Raw genomic sequence first — 18,629 nt, 5'->3', positions numbered from 1 at the left:
TATATTAAAAATATCGTATAACCCCCAAGTTTGTGGAAAACCTCTATACCAGACATACGATAGAGATGTAGGAGTCTGTTAGGGATAAGTTTCTTCATGGGGAAAAAATTCTCCACTTCCGCCAATTAGGCTTAATGTGGAGTTTCCAGCTATAAGAAGGGAAGAGTTTTAAGAGATGGGAAAAAGCTGGATTGGCCTGCCTAGGACAGTTATTAAATTCCCAAGGATCGTTGGTCACTGAAAGATATTTAAATTGCAGGATGCTGATTATGTGTATTTACAAATTAAACACAATATTCAGTAGTTAATGGGAAAACAACAATTATATTTATGTAATTCTTCATTTGAGAAATGTTTTAAGGATTGTCTACCCCTCAAGGGTTACATTTCTAAGTTTTATAAGGAACTGAGTGGTCATTGGATGGGTGGGGCGGAGTGTGTGTGTGCTGGAATTAAAACCTGAGTTGAATTGGGAAAGATCTGTCTTGTACAAGAGATGAGGACATTTGGAATGACTGAATCTCTAAGACATCTATTTCTGCACAATTGGTAGAAATTTATTTTAAGATATATTTCATATAGTACTACTAATAGGTTAAAATGTATTTATAAAAATGTTTCTGATCAATGTTGGAGAGAATGTGGGTAAATAGACATAAAGGGTCATATTTTATGGTCTTGTTACAAAACTGCCCAGTTTTGGGATACAGTATAACATCTGATCCTGGACATTACAAAACTGCAAACTGATAAGGTCCAATTATGTTTGCTTAATGCTCAGATAGAGGAGTTATCAAAGAATAAAGACAAGCTACTTACTCAAATTTTAATGGCTGCGAAATGTGAAATAGTGGCACATTGGAAGCAGAAGGACCCACCTAGTATGTTTTCATTATACAAGAAATTATGGGGAATTTATCAGATGGAACAGCTGACTACAGAAGACATTCTGTCTACTTCTGTCCATGTTTGGACATTGTTTCAAGCCTAGGACAAAGATCATAGACTGATCATAACTTGACTTGGGGGGGGGGGGAGCCAGGAGAGGATTGTGGGGGAATCTCTGACAGGGAAAATATAACTATATTGCTAAGTTAACTTATACCTGAAATGCTTTAATAAAAAGTAAATTATAAAAAAAAAATTCAAAATATGCCCATGCAGGAGGGGGAGAATTAAGAGTGCAGAGGAAATAAGGAGGGGAGGAGAGGTGGAGAAGATGGGTGGAAAAAGCTTAAGGAGAATGAGAATTTGGGGGGGGGGGGAGGGAAGAGGGTGAGAGAGAGTGGTTGTAACAGGTGAAGGTGGGGGAAGTGGATGGGTTATTAGTGAGGAATGGAGCAGGATGGAGAAGACTGGTGGGGATGAGCTGGAGTACAGGAGAAGAACTAATGGGACTGTTTTGGCCAAATGGGTCTTCTTCCCCCTTGACCACATTATTGGTTACTCTGAACATTTAAATACAGACTAGTCAGTCACACTCATGACCCACTGTATTCTTTTTCTTTTTTGCTGGGAGTGCAGTAATTTATGTTTTCAGTACCTCCAATCATTTTCAAAAGTTGGCTCCTATTTCCTTGTACAGGTTCTACCCAGCGTGGCTAAAAGCCCTCAAGTTTCCAGAAACAGGTGGTACTCCCAGCAATACCTTTTCAAGCCCCAGGCTCCAATCCAATTCCTCAGGAGTAGAGCTCATAGTGCTTGAAATAAACCTCAAAACCAGAACTCTTCTCGCACGTATTCTGGATTTCCCAGCACCATCTAATGGCTCAAAAGGCAAAGCTGTCTTTTACCTAGCAAACTCCTGGTTCAAGACCCAATAGAGGTTTTTTGCCCTTTACAACCAGTCTGTTCTTATTCTCCCCCCAACCTCTTGCTTGTACCCCACTTTACTCACTCAACAAGCTTGTTCTCCCCAAACTGAATTAAGCAAAGGAAAGCCAGCAAATTAAGTAACTAATTGCATCATTCATCAAAATGTGTTATGGTGTTAACGCCATAATGCATGCAAAACATATAGTAACGTATGGCACGAATGCAAATTTTTGAGGGGGTGGGATCGGAGGAGACGTTTGGGCGAGATTTAGTTAAATTAGGGGTAATATCACACTGTGCAATAGCATAACACATGCTATTGTACGGTTTTAACGCCAGAAATAACTACACCTTTTTCACTGGCGTTAAGCTGTGCGATATGCCCGAAATGGCCATAACGCAATTCGCAATAAATTTTTGGAATTGCATTTTGGCCATTTCTGGGTTTGGGGGAGGGAGAGGGGGAGTGGGGAGAGAGGGGGAGAAAGAGAGCATGCCTCTGGGGAGGGCCTCACTGTGTGCACCTATTTATATCTCTATAGGAGGGACACCTAATAGGTCGAGGTGAGGAGTTAGTGGTGGTTTAGGGGCGAGTTTCGCATGTAGAGTGAGATGTATGAACAGCACAGTACACTTTGGTGAAGATTTGACATAATTTGGAGTGAGGAAAGTCTCAAAAACATGAAATTTCTGAGTCCATCAAGCTAGGGTGAGAGAACATAGTAGAAATTTCATGTTTTTGAGACTTTCCTCACTCTAAATCAGGGGTGGGCAATTCCGGTCCTCGAGGGCTGCAAACCAGTCGGGTTTTCAGGATATCCTTAATGAATATGCATGAGAGAGACCTGCATACACACTGCCCTCAGTTGTATGCAAATCTATTTCATGCATATTCATTAGGGGTATCCTGAAAACCCGACTGGTTTGCAGCCCTCGAGGACCGGACCTGCCTACCCCTGCTCTAAATGATGTCAAATCTTCACCAAGGTATACTGTGCTGTTCGTATGTCTCACTCTACATGCAAAACTGGCCCTTACTCCACCACTAACACCTCACCTCGACCTATTAGGTGGCCCTCCTACCGTGTTTCCCCGAAAATAAGACATCCCCCAAAAATAAGACCTAGTAGGGATTTTGCCGAATTCTTAAATATAAGACCTCCCCCGAAAGTAAGACATCCCTTGTAAACAGGGGCGGATTGACCTATCGGGGGATCGGCCTTCCCCCGGTGGGCCGGTCAATCCTGTGACATCATTTTTTTTTTTTTTTTTTTTTAAATAAAGTTTCCAAAGTATTAGGGGCAGATGCGAGCAGTGGTATCCGGAGGGGAGCCGATGCGCCCGGGCGCAAGGAGGCTCATGCGGCCGCTGAGCCTCCTTGCCCGAAGAAAAAGATCGCGTTCGAATGCGCTGATGCTCTTTCTCCTTCCTGCCTGTGCGGCCCCGGAAGTAAACGTTGCCGGAGCCGCGTGGGCAGGAAGGAGAAAGAGCATCAGCACGTACAGAAGAGGAGCCGCCGCGGGCTGCTGCGAATCCCAAGTCGCAGCGGCCCAAGAAGAGGAAGAGGCCCGGTAGCAGGGCCGAGGAAGAGGCCCGAGAAGTTCAGGGCCGCTGCAGAGCCCATCCTGCGGCGACCCGCGAAGAGGAGGCCCAGAGGTGAGAGAGAGGCTGAGGGTCTGTAGAGGGTGTGTGCGTGCGTGTATGAGATGAGTTGAGAGATTGTGTGTGGGAGTGAGGATCTGAATGTTTGCAGAGGCAGCATGTGAGAGCCTCTGTGTGTGTGTGAGAGACAGCATGTGCCAGTGAGAGACTGTGTGTATGAATGATTGTATGAGAGACAGCATGTGACAGTGAGGGTCTCTGTGTGTGAGAGAGAGAGAAATGCATGTGAGAATGAGAACCTGACTGTGTTTGAGGGAAGAAGACGGAGAGAAAAGAAATACGGAAGAAAAAAGGACAATATAAAAGGAATTGGCAAAAAAATAAGAAAGGGAAGGTGGAAAAAAAAAAAAGCCTGTGACCAACCGATTAGAAAACTAACATCAGCCAGCAAAGGTAAAAAAAAAATAAATTACTTTTTAGTGATTGGCACATGTAATCTTTGGGAATGTGCAAGAATAGCACTTTCTCTATGCAGATCTCACAATGTACGAGATCAGCATGGAGAAAGTGGAAGCCCACGGGGCCTGCACAGAGGAGGCAGCAGAATGGGCTTCAGTGTCATTAGCAGCAATCGGCGCCTCCCCAATAGCCATGTGGCAGCAGTGACAGTGGCAGCAAGATTACTGACATCTGGGGATGGTGGCAGTACCATCGGGGGACCCCTTCCAAGCAGTGTGCAGAGGTTCAAAAGCAGCAGAGTCAGCCCAAGCTGACTACCATGAATGCTGCACACTCTTACCTCTCTCTGACAGCACACTGGTGGGACATGGCTGACGCAGGGGCAGCCAGGAGCTCAACGGTATTAGACATCCCCTGAAAATAAGGCCTAGTGCATCTTTGGTAGCAAAAATTAATATAAGACACTGTCTTATTTTCGGGGAAACAGGGTATATAGATATAAAAACGTAACTACTATGAGGGCCTAGTAATACTGAGCGATAATAAAGACGCGAAGCTGTAACTTACCTCGTGGTGCGGTAACTCAAAAATTTCCAGAAATATTCCGCTATTTCTTATCGCGGGCTTTATCAATGCGTTAGTAACACTTTTTGATGAACCTAGGGGTAAAGGAGGATAACTATGCATTGACCCCAGGTGAACCTCTGCCATTTTTTAAAATGTCCAGCAGGGAAAACAGGAAGTGACATTTTACAGGATAGGTAAGAATGGGGGGTGTGGTGGTGGTGGTGTTGGTAGTGGTGCATTAATTGGTGAGTGGTATAGTGAGCTGGTGGGAGGAGGAAGAAGGGGGCAGAGAGCATTTGACAGATAACCTAGGTGGACCAGTTTTTTTTAAAGATACAGCAGCAAAATTTGTGCAATTTTTTATACTATCCCTTTTCAGCGTACCTTGCTGAAGCAAAAAGATGTGCTAAGCTCAATATATTTTTACTACAAATGTAACAGGTTGTTTTTTTTTAGCGCACCGCTTTTTGAAACTCCAAAAGTATTTGCATATTTCTTTCCATATCCAGAGTCAATTTTTTTGTGCGTGAGTAAAGAAAGTGCACTAACTTTCTGTATTTTTTTTTTTACTTACATTTTATTACATCAGGCTCATGAGGAGTAAAATCAAAGCAGCAAAATTAAAAGCTGAAATTTTCTTTCTACAGAAGAGATGCCCAAAGAAAAATGGGTCAGTACACCTGTGATATGCGACATAGCTGGAAAAAATATGGGGACTGGCAAAGAAAGAAGGATCATCAAGAAAGTTAAAGATACTCAAACTACCAAAAAACCTGACTAAGAAAAGAGGGGAAGAAATGAAAACACAAACACTGCCAGAAGCAAAAAATCACAAATAAAAGGCATACAGCTGCAGAACTGAAGTCATGTTTGATACTGCTGGGGGATAAACAGAAACATAAATGTGGGGCAAAAGCTGAGCAACAATTCCTGCACATGACTAGAAGAGACTTTTTCCCCCTCCCCAAAAGCTCTGGAAGTACCATACATTCTGAGAGCACCATATTTAGTCATGACTGATTTGCTTGTCTCTTCTGTGAAAGCACACGAACCTCCAGTTTTTCAAGATAATGATTTAAACCTGAGATAATGAAGCTGCGGGCTCTATTTAAACTTTTATTACAGCAAGTACCAGAAAATTAAACTACTGGAGAAATTCACTTCAGTCAAGTAGCATTGTCAGTTTGAGACTTTTCTGCATGTAAATCCCCCCATTCACAGATGATGTATACCAGAACGTGAAATTTGAATTTGATTGTAAGGATCTTTCTCCAATGCAATAACTGGGTGACATTCTTACTCATTTCCTCTCAAATACCTAATTGAAGTGGAGCATGCATGCAAGCACAATCAGAATCCAGGTAATCACTTACTTTGGGCTGTTTGATTAGGTCTAGTAGGTCCTTTACGTGATGCCTCAGCATGTTTTGACATTTCCACATTTCATTCAATGCTCTGTCAAAGATAAAACATCTCAGAAATAAAAACCCAATCAATCTACCAACCAAATAATCAAAATGCACTATGGATGAGACAGTAGCACATCAGTGGCATATAAAAAGAATCAAAAGTAGAGCTGAATCCAGAAATGTCTTACATTAAGACAGACATTCATAAATTACAGCTAAATTATCTTTTAGGGTAAAATTTTCCCTTCATATGCATAGCTAACATCACTAGTCATTGCCCAGTCACTAAATATTTCAAACTGGAAATATATGGCATTCACAGAACAGCCCTCAAAACAGGCAAGACTTCGTCTAAACACAGCTGTGGAGGGCACTTAAATGTTGGCAAAAAGCAAAGCTGCATTTTCTTGGAAAGTTAAGTAGCAACTATTTTTTGCATTAAAAACTAACTGGGACATTACATTTTGTGCCCACAAACTGGCCATATAAATGTTGGCTAAAAACAGAGCTGTAAACGACTGCACTTTCTACATAGAAAATCTGGGATATTATATATGTTTTGTACTTTAAGACTTGGCACACTGTTAAACATTGCAATACTGTGCTCTAGTGCACAAAAATGTTTTTGAAAAAAACTGACTCTTTCCAATCTGAAATATATGGTGACTGAGCAAGGATTAGAGATATCAATGGTCTGTGTAAATGGCTAGTTATCCTAAAAGATGCTTTAAACAATTTATAAATGCCTGCCTCCATTTTATGTAAGAAATTTCTGGATTCTTTTTCTACAGTAGTTATATATTATTGCCTCATCCATGGTGCATTTTGATTAAAAGTATATCATGTACTTAAAAAAAAAATCAATCTACATAGCCTGTGATTTCATTTTCATTTCCTGAAAAGTAAAGAATTCAAGTATCAAGGACTGATTCAGGCCTTTTATCAAGGCCTGAATCAGTCCTTGATAAAAGTTTAGCATCAATTATTGTATCGCTGTTAACCTTTATTATGCTAATAAATGTGCATGCAACATAAATTTGTTAAACATATTTATGAAAAAGCAGAATATAAATACATTAATGTAGAGATTACTTACCTGATAATCTCCTTTTCCTTAGTGTATGCAGATGGACTCAAAACAAGTGGGTATAGTGTGCTCGTGCTAGCAGTTGGAGACGGATCTGACGTCAGCACGGGTACATATACCCCCGCAGGAAGTGCAGCAATTCAGTAATCTTCCTTGCAAAAGCTTTATGGATATATGTGTAACTGACCGATCGATTAAATGAACAGGATTACCCTGACCGATTGATAGTAGCTGGAGACTGCCAGTGTTCTCAACCGGAAGGCGTCGACACCCGGCAGGGTGGATGCCCTATCATAAGAAAACATGGCTTACCGTGAGTCGATGAATCCCCATGTAAGCCGGCAGCCGGGCGGGATGCTGAGTCCATCTGCATACACTAAGGAAAAGGAAATTATCAGGTAAGTAATCTCTACATTTTCTAGCGTGTAGCAGATGGACTCAAAACAAGTGGGATGTACAAAAGCTACTCCCGGACTGGGTGGGAGGCTGCCCGAGGACAGTTTAGGATTGCCCTCGCAAATGCTATGTCCTCCCTGGCCTTTACGTCCAGACGGTAGAATCTGGAGAAGGTATGGAGGGAGGACCACGTCGCCAGTTTACATATCTCTGCAGGCCACAGCATCCTAGTTTCTGCCCAAGAGGCCGCTTGCGCTCTGGTAGAGTGAGCCTTGACCCGTAGAGGTGGTGGTTTTCCCGCTTCTACGTAGGCTGCCTTGATAACTTCTTTGATCCAGCGGGCGATGGTTGCCCATGAGGCCGCTTCCCCTTGCTTCTTCCCGCTGTGAAGGACGAACAGGTGGTCCGTCTTTCGTACTGCTTCCGACATGTCCAGGTATCTGGACAGCAGCCTGCCAATGTCGAGATGGCGAAGAATTCGACCTTCTTCCGACTTCTTCAAACCTTCCGTGGTAGGCAAGGATATCGTTTGGTTGAGGTGGAAGTGTGAGACTACTTTGGGTAAGAAGGAAGGAACCGTGCGAAGATGGATCGCCTCTGGAGTGAGTCTGAGAAACGGATCACGGCAGGACAGCGCTTGTAGCTCTGAGATGCGGCGTGCTGAGCATACGGCCAGCAGGAATACCATCTTCAAGGTTAACAAACGGAGGGACAGGCCTCGAAGTGGTCTGAAGGCGGGTCCCGCTAGAAACTACAAAACAAGGTTGAGGTTCCACAGGGGCACTGGCCACTTCAGTGGCGGGCGAATGTGTGACTCCTTTCAGGAAACGTGAAACGTCTGGGTGTGTGGCGATGTTGTTGCTGTCACTCCAGGGACTGTAGCAGGATAGCGCTGTCACTTGAACCTTGAGGGAATTGAGGGACAGACCCTTCTGAAGTCCATCTTGCAGGAAATCCAAAATGATAGGGATCTTAGCGGCATGTGGATTGGTGCCGTGAGTTTCGCACCAAGCTTCAAATAGTCTCCAGATCCTTATATATGTTAGTGATGTGGAGAACTTGCGTGCTCGGAGGAGTGTATCTATGACCGGCCCCGAGTATCCTCTTTTCTTCAGTCTAGCCCTCTCAATGGCCAGACTGTAAGAGAGAATTGAGCTGGATCCTCGTGGAGGATGGGACCTTGCCGCAGCAGGTCCCTGTGTGGAGGCAGGGGTATATAACTAAAGCTATGTCTTTCCTTCATAACAATTGTATATAGAAAGCCTTGTAAGTACCTACCCCACCTGTTCATTCCTAACTGTATAAACCCCCCCTAATGCTTCTCACTTGCAACGTCCTATTTATACAAGAAAAGACTCCATTGCAAGTACATTCTCCAGTCAAATGTACCACACCAAGTTATATGTAACTGCATAACTCCTCCATCCTGGCTCTAACTCCCACCCTCATCCCTCTGTGTGGATTTACAGCAGCCCACCGTACCGTTTCTTCCTTCCCTGCCCCCACCCTACCTTCAATCCGACGTGTCACTACACTATTCCCATTATCCACCACCCCACCCTACGCAAAACCACCCTTTCCCAAATCCATCCTGGCAACCACCAGAAATCCTTAATCCCTATCTTGATCACACCCCTCACACAACTCCTAGGCCTAGCAACTCTTGCCATTTCATTATTCAACTCCCAATCTATCCTTAAAAAAGCGCCTATCCTCTACGACATCCTCTCTGACAACAGCCTAGACCTATGCGCCATCACGGAAACCTGGCTAAAAGACACAGACCAGGTTTTCCTAAACCAACTCCCACAACAAACCTATGATATCTTCTCTATCCCAAGACATAAAAAAAGAGGCGGTGGTTTACTCCTAGCAGCTAAAAAATATCTCAACCTAAAACTCCAACCCTCCCAACCCCCCCACAAACTAGAAATAGGTCTTTTCAAATCCACCGCCCTACAGGTATGTCTCATCTATGCCCCCCCCCGGCATACTTGACCATGACCCATCCCCCCTCATAGAATTTATCGTTGACAACCTTAAACCCGATAGCCCAGCCATTATACTTGGCGACTTCAATCTCCACGTAGACGCCAGCCCGATCACTTCCTCATGTGAAACCTTATTGATCACTCTCAAAGCCCTAGGTTACAGACAGCTCATCACTACACCCACACACAGAGCTGGTCATACCCTTGACCTCCTTTTCGTTAACTCCTACATCTCAGCATCCAACACCCCCTCCACCACCCCCATCCCTTGGTCAGACCACTTCATTGTCAATGCCTCCCTCTCTACCAGCATCACTACCAACACATCACAATCACAGAACAAAACCATATCCTTTCGCAAAACATGCCCCTCAGATGAGCTCGCCCTTGCACTTGAAAAAACAACCAAGAACCTTGACCTCTCAAATCCAGATACAGCCCTGCAATCATGGAATAACATCACATCCACTATAGCTGACGAACTCTGTCCAATTGTACACAAAGAAATCCCCCTGTCAACAAGAGAAAAACAACCGTGGTATACCAACCAGTTAAAGAAGGCAAAGCAGGATCTCAGATCCAAGGAACGCATCTGGCGCAGACAACCCTCTCCTACCCATAAAGCTATATACAAACAGACCCTGCACAACTACCGCCAAGCCACCCTCCAAGCCAAACGTGACTTCTATTCCTCCAAAATTCATTGCTACCAATTCAACCCCAAAGCCCTTTTCTCCTATGTTGCTGATCTTACTAAATCCCCCACTCCCATCTCCCACGAAGGAAACACCGACACAAAATGTGAAGAAATCGCAAGGTATTTCCAGACCAAAATCAACAGCATTCTTCAGCGCCTCCCCTCCAATCCCTCCCCCATTCCTCCCCCCACCAGTAATACCAAGCACCTCCTCGAATCCCTTGAACACACTTCCACCCTAGAGATAGAATCTATCCTAAAAAAGATGAGACCGGCCTCTCACATAGCAGACTCAATCCCCTCTAAATTCCTCCTCTCCATACCCACTACCATTGCTAAACCCATAGCAAACATAATTAACTGCTCACTAACCTCCGGCAAAGTTCCAGACCCCCTTAAACTAGCTGTAGTCAAACCCCTCCTAAAAAAACCCACCCTTGATCCTACGAACCCAGCAAACTACAGACCCATCTCCAACCTCCCCCTTATATCCAAGATCCTCGAGAAGGTAGTCAACATCCAACTCACTGACTTCCTTGAGGACCACAATATCCTACACCCTTCGCAATTCGGCTTCCGTAAAGGTCGTAACACTGAAAATCTCCTTTTAGCTATCACTGACACTCTCCTCATTGGCATGGACCAGGGGAAAGCATACCTCCTGGCCATCCTTGATATCTCTGCGGCCTTTGACACTGTTAACCACCAAATCCTACTTTCCAGGTTGGCAGAAATAGGCGTCACTGGCACTGCTCTATCTTGGTTCTCCTCCTATCTCAACCACAGAGAATACGCTGTACAAATCAATCAAAGTACCTCTTCACATATCCCACTCACACAAGGCGTCCCCCCAAGGATCCTCCCCTCTCCTCCACACTTTTCAACATCTATCTTCTCCCCCTCTGCCAACTTCTCTCTGACCTTGGGCTGACTTTCTTCCTCTATGCTGATGATGTCCAAATCATCATCCCCATTCAAACTACACTCAAGGCATCCCTTCAATACTGGGAATCCTGCCTCTCCACCATCAACTCCCTTTTGGCCAATCTCCACCTTGCACTTAATGCAGATAAAACTGAAATCCTCGTCATCAATCAACCAGAGCACACTTCCCGCCCCACTGCTCCCACCCCCACCATAACCCATTCACCTACATCTAATGTAAGAGACCTAGGAATCCTACTTGATCAACACCTCAATTTCAAGCCACACATCAAGTCCCTAATAAAAGGAGGCTTCTACAAACTTCACATTCTTAAAAAACTGAAACCACTCCTTCATGCACATGATTTCCGTTTAGTTCTGCAGTCCACTATACTTTCCAAACTAGATTACTGCAATTCCCTCCTGTTAGGACTCCCTACTTCTGCAATCAAACCCCTACAAATCCTTCAAAATGCGATGGCAAGAATCACCACCAATACCCGTAAGACTGAACACATAACCCCCATACTAAAGGACCTGCACTGGCTTCCCATACCATACCGCATTAAATATAAAACCCTCACCATACTGCACAACGCCCTTCATAAAAACAACCCCGCCTGGCTTAAAAACATGCCACACTTCCGTACCTCTAATCGACCCACTAGAAATGCCCTCGCAGGCACCCTACACACTCCACCCCTCAAAACCGCACACCTCTCCAACACCAGAGAAAGAGCGTTAACCATAGCTGGCCCCACCCTTTGGAACTCACTTCCCCATTACCTTCGACTTGAGCCCTCCTTACAGTCCTTCAAAAAAGGCATTAAGACCTGGCTGTTCAGGCAAGCCTACCCAGAAGCCAATCAAACCTAGCCCACCCCCTATCCCCTCCTTTGCCGTCTCCCTCCCTTCCGCCCCCCAACCACCCCTTACCCCCTTAGCCCACTCCCCCTACCCATTAATCTCCCCCCCCCACCTCTTCCCCCACACCCGCCTCCCTCTCCCCCCCCCCTTAAACAATTAATCATACAACTGATCTATTGTAAATGAGTACTTCGCCTTAACTTATAATCTTAAAAACAGTTACAACTATGTTCCTCTTATTATATTTATCAAGTTGATTGTTCCTCTCTCTCCTTCTGCCCTATTCTTTCTTGCTGCTCTTCCCCTGCCCACCTCTCACCTTTTTCTTGCCTGCTCCCCTTCTCCCCCACCCTTGTTCATTGTATTTTCTACCTGCTTCAGTTATTTGTAAACCGGCATGATGTGCCCTATGAATGTCGGTATATTAAAAGTTTTATAAATAAATAAATAAATAAATAAATTCCCTGCCAGTAGTCTTGTCTGCGTACCAGGGTCTTCTTGGCCAATCCTGGGCCACTAGAAGAACTAGGCCTCTGTGCCGGTGAATCTTGTGTATAATGGCGCCCAGCAGGGGCCATGGAGGAAAGGCATATAGCAGGATCCCCTGAGGCCATGGCTGTAGCAGGGCATCGATCCCCTGGGATAGAGGATCCCGCCTGCGGCTGAAATATCTGGGTACTTGAGCGTTGGACCTGTCCGCTAGTAGGTCCATGCCCGGCGTCCCCCACTGATCCACAATCATCTGAAAAGCTGTGGTCGACAGCTGCCATTCCCCCGGACTTAGGCTTTCTCTGCTGAGGAAGTCTGCCGTGGTGTTGTCCTTCCCGGCGATGTGGACGGCGGAGATGTCCTGGAGATTTGCTTCCGCCCAAGTCATCAGGGCGGCTATTTCTAGGGATACCTGTCGGCTTCTGGTTCCGCCCTGTCGGTTGATGTATGCCACTGTGGTGGCGTTGTCTGACATCACTCTGATCGCTCTGTTTCGAAGTCTGTGGGCAAATCGCAGGCATGCTATCCTGACTGCCCGTGCCTCTAGTCGGTTGATGTTCCACCCCGACTCTTCTTTGTTCCACCGCCCTTGGGCGGTGAGTTCTTCGCAGTGTGCTCCCCATCCGTTCAGGCTGGCATCTGTAGTGAGCAGGGTCTAAGGTTGGGGAGGACATTCTTGACCCCCGGCTCATGTGGCCGGTCTGCAACCACCACCGTATCTGAATCCGCACTCTGGCTGGTAGAGGTAGGTGTACGGTGTAGTTCTGTGATCGTGGGCTCCACCGAGATAGGAGGGCGCGTTGTAATGGTCTCATATGCGCCCGCGCCCATGGTATCACCTCCAGAGTGGATGCCATAAGGCCAAGGACCTGTAGGTAATCCCAAGCTGTGGGCCGGGTGGTGCTCAGCAGGGCCTGCAGACGATTCCGGAGCTTTGACCTCCTTTTGGATGTCAGACTGACCTTGTCTTCCTGGGTGTTGAATCGGACTCCTAGGTAATTCCAGTGACTGAGAAGGCTGCAGGGAACTCTTGTTCAAGTTTACTACCCATCCTAGGCTTTCCAGAAGAGCTATAACTCTGTTGGTTGCCTGGTGGCTCTCCTCCGATGATTTTGCCCTGATCAGCCAATCGTCCAGGTAGGGATGGACGAGGATTCCTTCCTTACGGAGGGACGCCGCCACTACTACTATGACCTTGGTAAAGGTCCGCGGCGCGGTGGCTAACCCGAAGGGTAAAGCTCGGAACTGGAAGTGATGATTCAGGACTTTGAAGTGTAAGTAGCGCTGGTGATCCTGATGGATTGGGATATGCAAGTAGGCTTCTGACAGATCTAGGGATGTGAAAAACTCCCCTGGCTGCACTGAATTTGACAGACCGCAGAGTTTCCATGCGAAAGCTGGGGACCCGTAGGTGTCGGTTGACTGACTTGAGGTCCAGGACGGGCCTGAAAGTGCCCTCCTTGGGCACTATGAAATAAATGGAATAATGTCCAGAATTTCTCTCCTCTGCAGGCTCTGGGATTATGGCTTTTAGGGACAGGAGCCTCCGCAAGGTAACTTCTAGTGCCGTCCTCGAGGGGTGAACAAGGAGATTCCACAAACTTGTCCGGTGGGAGCCGAAGAAAGTCCAGGTAATACCCTTCTCGGATGATGGCGAAGAGCCACTGGTCCGAGGTGATCTCAACCCACCTGCGGTAGAAGAGGGTTAGCCTGCCCCCTATGGCTGCTACCCCCGGATGGGTCGGCTGATTGTCATTGCGCGGTACGGCCGGGACCCGGGCCGGTTCTCCTCTTGTTGTGCTTAGTCCGAAAGGACTGGTTCCTGGCCTGCGGACGAGGTGCTTGGTAGCGAGTCCTGTAAGGGTTGAAGCGCTAGAGTTTCTACCTCTGGATGGTCTAGGAAAAGGGCATTCTTGTGAGACGTGTCTTGGAGGAGGAGTTGACCGACCAATTACGTAGCCAGAGCTGTCTCCTGGCTGCCACTGAGGATGACACTCCCTTGGCTGCCGTACGGACTAGGTCGGAGGCTGCGTCAGTGAGGAACGAGAGAGCTGATTCCATCTCTTCTCCTGGGGTGTTGTTCCTAGCCTGTGATAAACAGGAACGCGTCACCACGGTGCAGCAGGTCGCAATTTGTAGGGACATGGCTGCCACCTCAAAGGCTTGTTTCAGAATGGCGTCCATTCGCCGGTCATGTGTATCCTTGAGGGCCGTCCCCCCTTCCACCAGAATGGTGGTGCGCTTCACAATTGCGCTAACCATGGCGTCTACCTGGGGGCACGCCAGCAGCTCCTTGGTTGCTGGGTCTAAGGGGTACATGCCAGACAAGGCCCGACCCCCTTTGAATGAGGCCTCCGGTACATTCCATTCCAGATCGATTAGCTGTTTTGCTTGTAGGAGGGGAAAATGGTGAGTCGTTTGGTGCAGGCCCTCTAACAGGGGGTTCATCCTAGGTTCCCCTGGGGTGTCATGGCCCGGGAGAGCCAGTTCCAACAGGCATTGAGTGATCAGGCCTGGGAGATCCTCTTTCAGAAAGAAGCGCCTCATGGTCCGATATGGTTCAATCCCCAAGGGAAGTTCTCCCTCCTCGGGGGGTTCGTCGTCTTCCTCAGGGCAACCTGAATCCCCATAAGTGGGGGTTCTGGGCGGCGAGTGGCCGTGCCTAGGCCTTGAGGGTCCAGGGGCCGGGTCATCCGGTGCGTATGGACCTATTCGGGAAGCAGCCTGCATTGTAACCAAGGCATGAATCCCCTTGAATAATTCCACCCAGGAGAGCGAAGCAGGATCTGGCCTTAGGGGTACCAGGTCTCTCGGGTTCCCTGGCTGCTCACTGCTGCCTGCTAGGACCGGGGTGATCCCTGAAGAACCGGCAAGTACGCTGGGCTGCGACCGGCCCTGGAACTCCCAGGGCCTCTTCACATTGGGCACATAGGGAGTCTGCTTCCTCGCTCTGTGTGGCTCTGAGGTTGCATGCAGAGCAGAGGCTTATGCCTGATTCTGGAGGTGCTGGCTCCGCTGACGCATGGGCTCTCGTATACTCCATCTCGTCTGTTAACTCAGCTGGAGTCTGCGCTTTGTAATATGCACAAAAGATGTGCGCCTACCAATATGCGCTTATCCACGTGCGCCTGCCCACGTGCTCGTATCAATGTGCGCCTATCCGCGGGCGCCTATCCGCGGGCAGGGAGCTCGTAGCAACGGGCGCCTATCCGCGGGCCCATAGCAACGGGCGCCTATCCATGTGCGCTCAGCAACGGGCGCCTATCAATGTGCGCTCAGCAACGGGCGCCTATCAATGTGCACTCAGCAACGGGCGCCTATCAATGTGCGCTCAGAAGGCGACGGCGAGCAGGCAGGCAAAATGGCGACCCCCTTGGCAGGTTGCCACGTAAGGCAGACTCTGCTACTCCTCGCTTCCTCGGAGACCACAAGTAAAGATGTGCGCCTTACCTTGTCTTCGGCGCTTCCCGGCTGCGACCCGGGTGGTCTCCGGCTGCGGGAGGAGAGGGTGATTACCATCACCCCCCGCTGTCTCTAGGCCGTGCCCGAACTTGTCTCGCTCGGGGGCCAAGTCCACGCTGGGACCGAGGCTGCCTCTATGCCGCACCCGAGCCCTTCTCACTCGGGGGCTAGGTCCCTGCCGCGAGTCGGCCACTGGACCGAGGCTCTTACCTCCGAGAGACCACGAAAATCGCCTCGGGAAACTCAACTGGGGGAGGGACCGACTGGTATCACCGCAGGAGTGCGGGGCTCGTCTTCAGGTAGGTTTCTTCTATGAATTTAGTCGTTAGAATTTTGAAAACGCTCAGCGAGCGTGAGGTAGCTCCAAACTGCTTTGGAGACGGAAATTACTGAATTGCTGCACTTCCTGCGGGGGTATATGTACCCGTGCTGACGTCAGATCCGTCTCCAACTGCTAGCACGAGCACACTATACCCACTTGTTTTTAGTCCATCTGCTACACGCTAGGAAATGTTAGTTTTCACATTAAGGAAGACTAGAGAGATTATATCATATAACAACTGAATCTGGAGAGGCCAATTTCATTCCTGGAATACTTAGGAATAATTAATACTGGAATAAATGTGATTGAAATTTTCAAAACTGAATCCAATATCATAAACATAGAATGAATATGGTCCAACATTTATAGTTTACTACTTCTAGTTAGAAAAATGCAACATACAAATGAGATACTGCTTACTTTTAAAATCACTATACTTTTCATTTTAACAAACACTGATATTTTAACATTTTTTAGTGAGATAATTTGATTCTTCAATGTATTCAAATACTGAGTTCTGACAGAATGAATGGTTATTGAAAAAAACATATGCACCACTGTATAATCAAAAACTGCTTACACCAACAAGAGCATGAATAAGTCTAAGAAAAAAAATTTTAACACAGCAAATTACAACCTCAACTGAGAATAAAATAGCATATATTCTAAAAGCAAGTTTTTAACTTTGCCAGGACGGATATGAGAGTTGATCAGTATTTTATCTTCCTCAGACATTATCAGGTAAGATTAAATTTCATCTTAGAGCTAAATTTCCTTTTCTTGAGTTCAGACTAATGAGTTATGTCCATTGACCAGCAGACAGATTCAAAGGTTCCCTGATGTTGCCCTTTAAGCATTCGTGCTGACCTCTGCCTACCAGCATTACCTGTAACAAGCTAACAAAAAAAACTTTTCTCTCAAACCCCTCAGAACTGGAGGGCTACCCAGAACACAAAAGAACAAAATATATTTTCTGACAGTCATACTGCTTATCAGGTTAAAAAAGCCAATTCAGCCTCACAAAACTACAAATTTTAAGCTCTCAGGCAGAGACTTCCTTCGCTCATGTGGAGAAGGGTCTGACGGAAGACCATCCAAATCCTTGGAGGACTGTCAGTTCATATTCCCAGGGGTCATAAGGGCCCTCATCCTCACTGTATGCTACAGGGGATGGGGCCCTAGGCACTCGGCCTACGCCCAGAGGTGCAGGCACTGCTGGAACTGGACGAGGGGGGGAGGGGGTGCAGGCCTCAGCGTATCTGCAAGCCCCGTGGAGCTTCCTCTTTGGAGGAACCGGCAATGACTATTGTATCAGTAGGGGAGGTCTCGGTGCCCCACTGGGCACTGATGTCACCCCAGGAACCAACACCAGCTGGATCGGTAATGCACCAATGAGCACACTGAGATTTTCCAGAAGCAAACCCTGCAGCGCCCACTCCACTGCCAGCTGGACTTGGCACTCCAGCTCTTCCTCGAACATTGCCAATGCCGAAACCAAATGGAAGAAAGGAGAGGTGGCCAGTTCTTCGACCCGTGAGAGGGATCAGCAACTGGCACCAGGACTGGTGAAGATTGTCATGGAGCACAGGCATCGATAGAGGATGGGCTCTCCTTGCCACTGGGCTGCTTCATGGGCATAGCGGCAAAAACTGGTGCATCCGGGTGCCCAGCACTATGCATCAACGGGGACAGGTGCAGAACTTCTTAGGAATCACTCAATGCCAAGCTCAAAGACAATGAACCCAATGTCCTTTGTCTGAAGGAGATCAACAACAGTCTGTCTCTAGCACCCCTGTCCACCAGCAACATTGACGGAACTAATGGCCCCAATAATGTTGATGGCATGGTGTCCATTGGTGCGGCTTCAAGGTCCTTCGATGTTGATGCCTCCGATGCTGAAGCTTTGAACTTCCTCGACCTCAAGAGCTGATCCATCTTGTCGAGTTGAAGCCGAAGTCCCTTCATGGACATCTAGGCGCACAAGCGATGACCCGGGCAGAGGATGCACACCTCATGAGGATCAGTGATAAGATATGGTCCTCAGGCACTGGGGGCATTGGCAAAAGCCACACGTGGCCATCACGGGGTGAAACAAAAATGCCGTAAAAAGAAAATGATAGTGGTGGGTGTTGATGGCTGGTGGGCACCGCGAGTACAGGGGAAATCGACCGCGAAAGTAAACTTACCCAAAATGTCAAAATCCTAACTAGGGACACTGGGGGAAGGCACTAAGAGGGGCCCGGTAATGGAGCGAAGGAAAAACTGCAAAAAACGCGAAGAGCAAAAGTTTTCCGCAAGGCAAAAACCAACCAAAGTGAGCTCAATCACACCATGAGGCTTCCAGCTCCGTGGAAAAAAAAAAGATGGAAGAGGGACCAACCGACTCTCTCACAGAAACCTGAGAGGGAGTCGGTTGGACCATTAGATGACAGAGGGGTTTAAAGGGGCTCTTAGGGAAGATAAGGCCATTGCAGAAAGACTAAATGAATTCTTTGCCTCCGTGTTTACTAATGAGGATGTTGGGGAGATACCAGTTCCAGAG

The 18,629-nt window shown here is 47.2% G+C and overlaps 1 protein-coding gene across 7 annotated transcripts in view; it reads right to left on the bottom strand.

Annotated features, from left to right (window-relative positions):
• The window catches only part of PDS5B (PDS5 cohesin associated factor B), a 644,248-nt gene that overhangs the window by 295,741 nt on the left and 329,878 nt on the right, over positions 1 to 18,629 (bottom strand). For all 7 annotated transcript variants that reach the window (XM_029602667.1, XM_029602671.1, XM_029602673.1 and 4 more), the window contains one exon: positions 5,817 to 5,898. In XM_029602667.1, coding sequence (XP_029458527.1) covers positions 5,817 to 5,898 — 82 coding nt within the window. The remainder of the gene's footprint in view (positions 1 to 5,816; positions 5,899 to 18,629) is intronic.

The sequence above is a fragment of the Rhinatrema bivittatum genome, chromosome 5, assembly GCF_901001135.1.
Source record: "Rhinatrema bivittatum chromosome 5, aRhiBiv1.1, whole genome shotgun sequence".
Taxonomy (NCBI): domain Eukaryota; kingdom Metazoa; phylum Chordata; class Amphibia; order Gymnophiona; family Rhinatrematidae; genus Rhinatrema; species Rhinatrema bivittatum.
The sequence above is the reverse complement of the archived record's forward strand: the minus strand, read 5'-3'. Positions and strand labels throughout refer to the sequence as shown.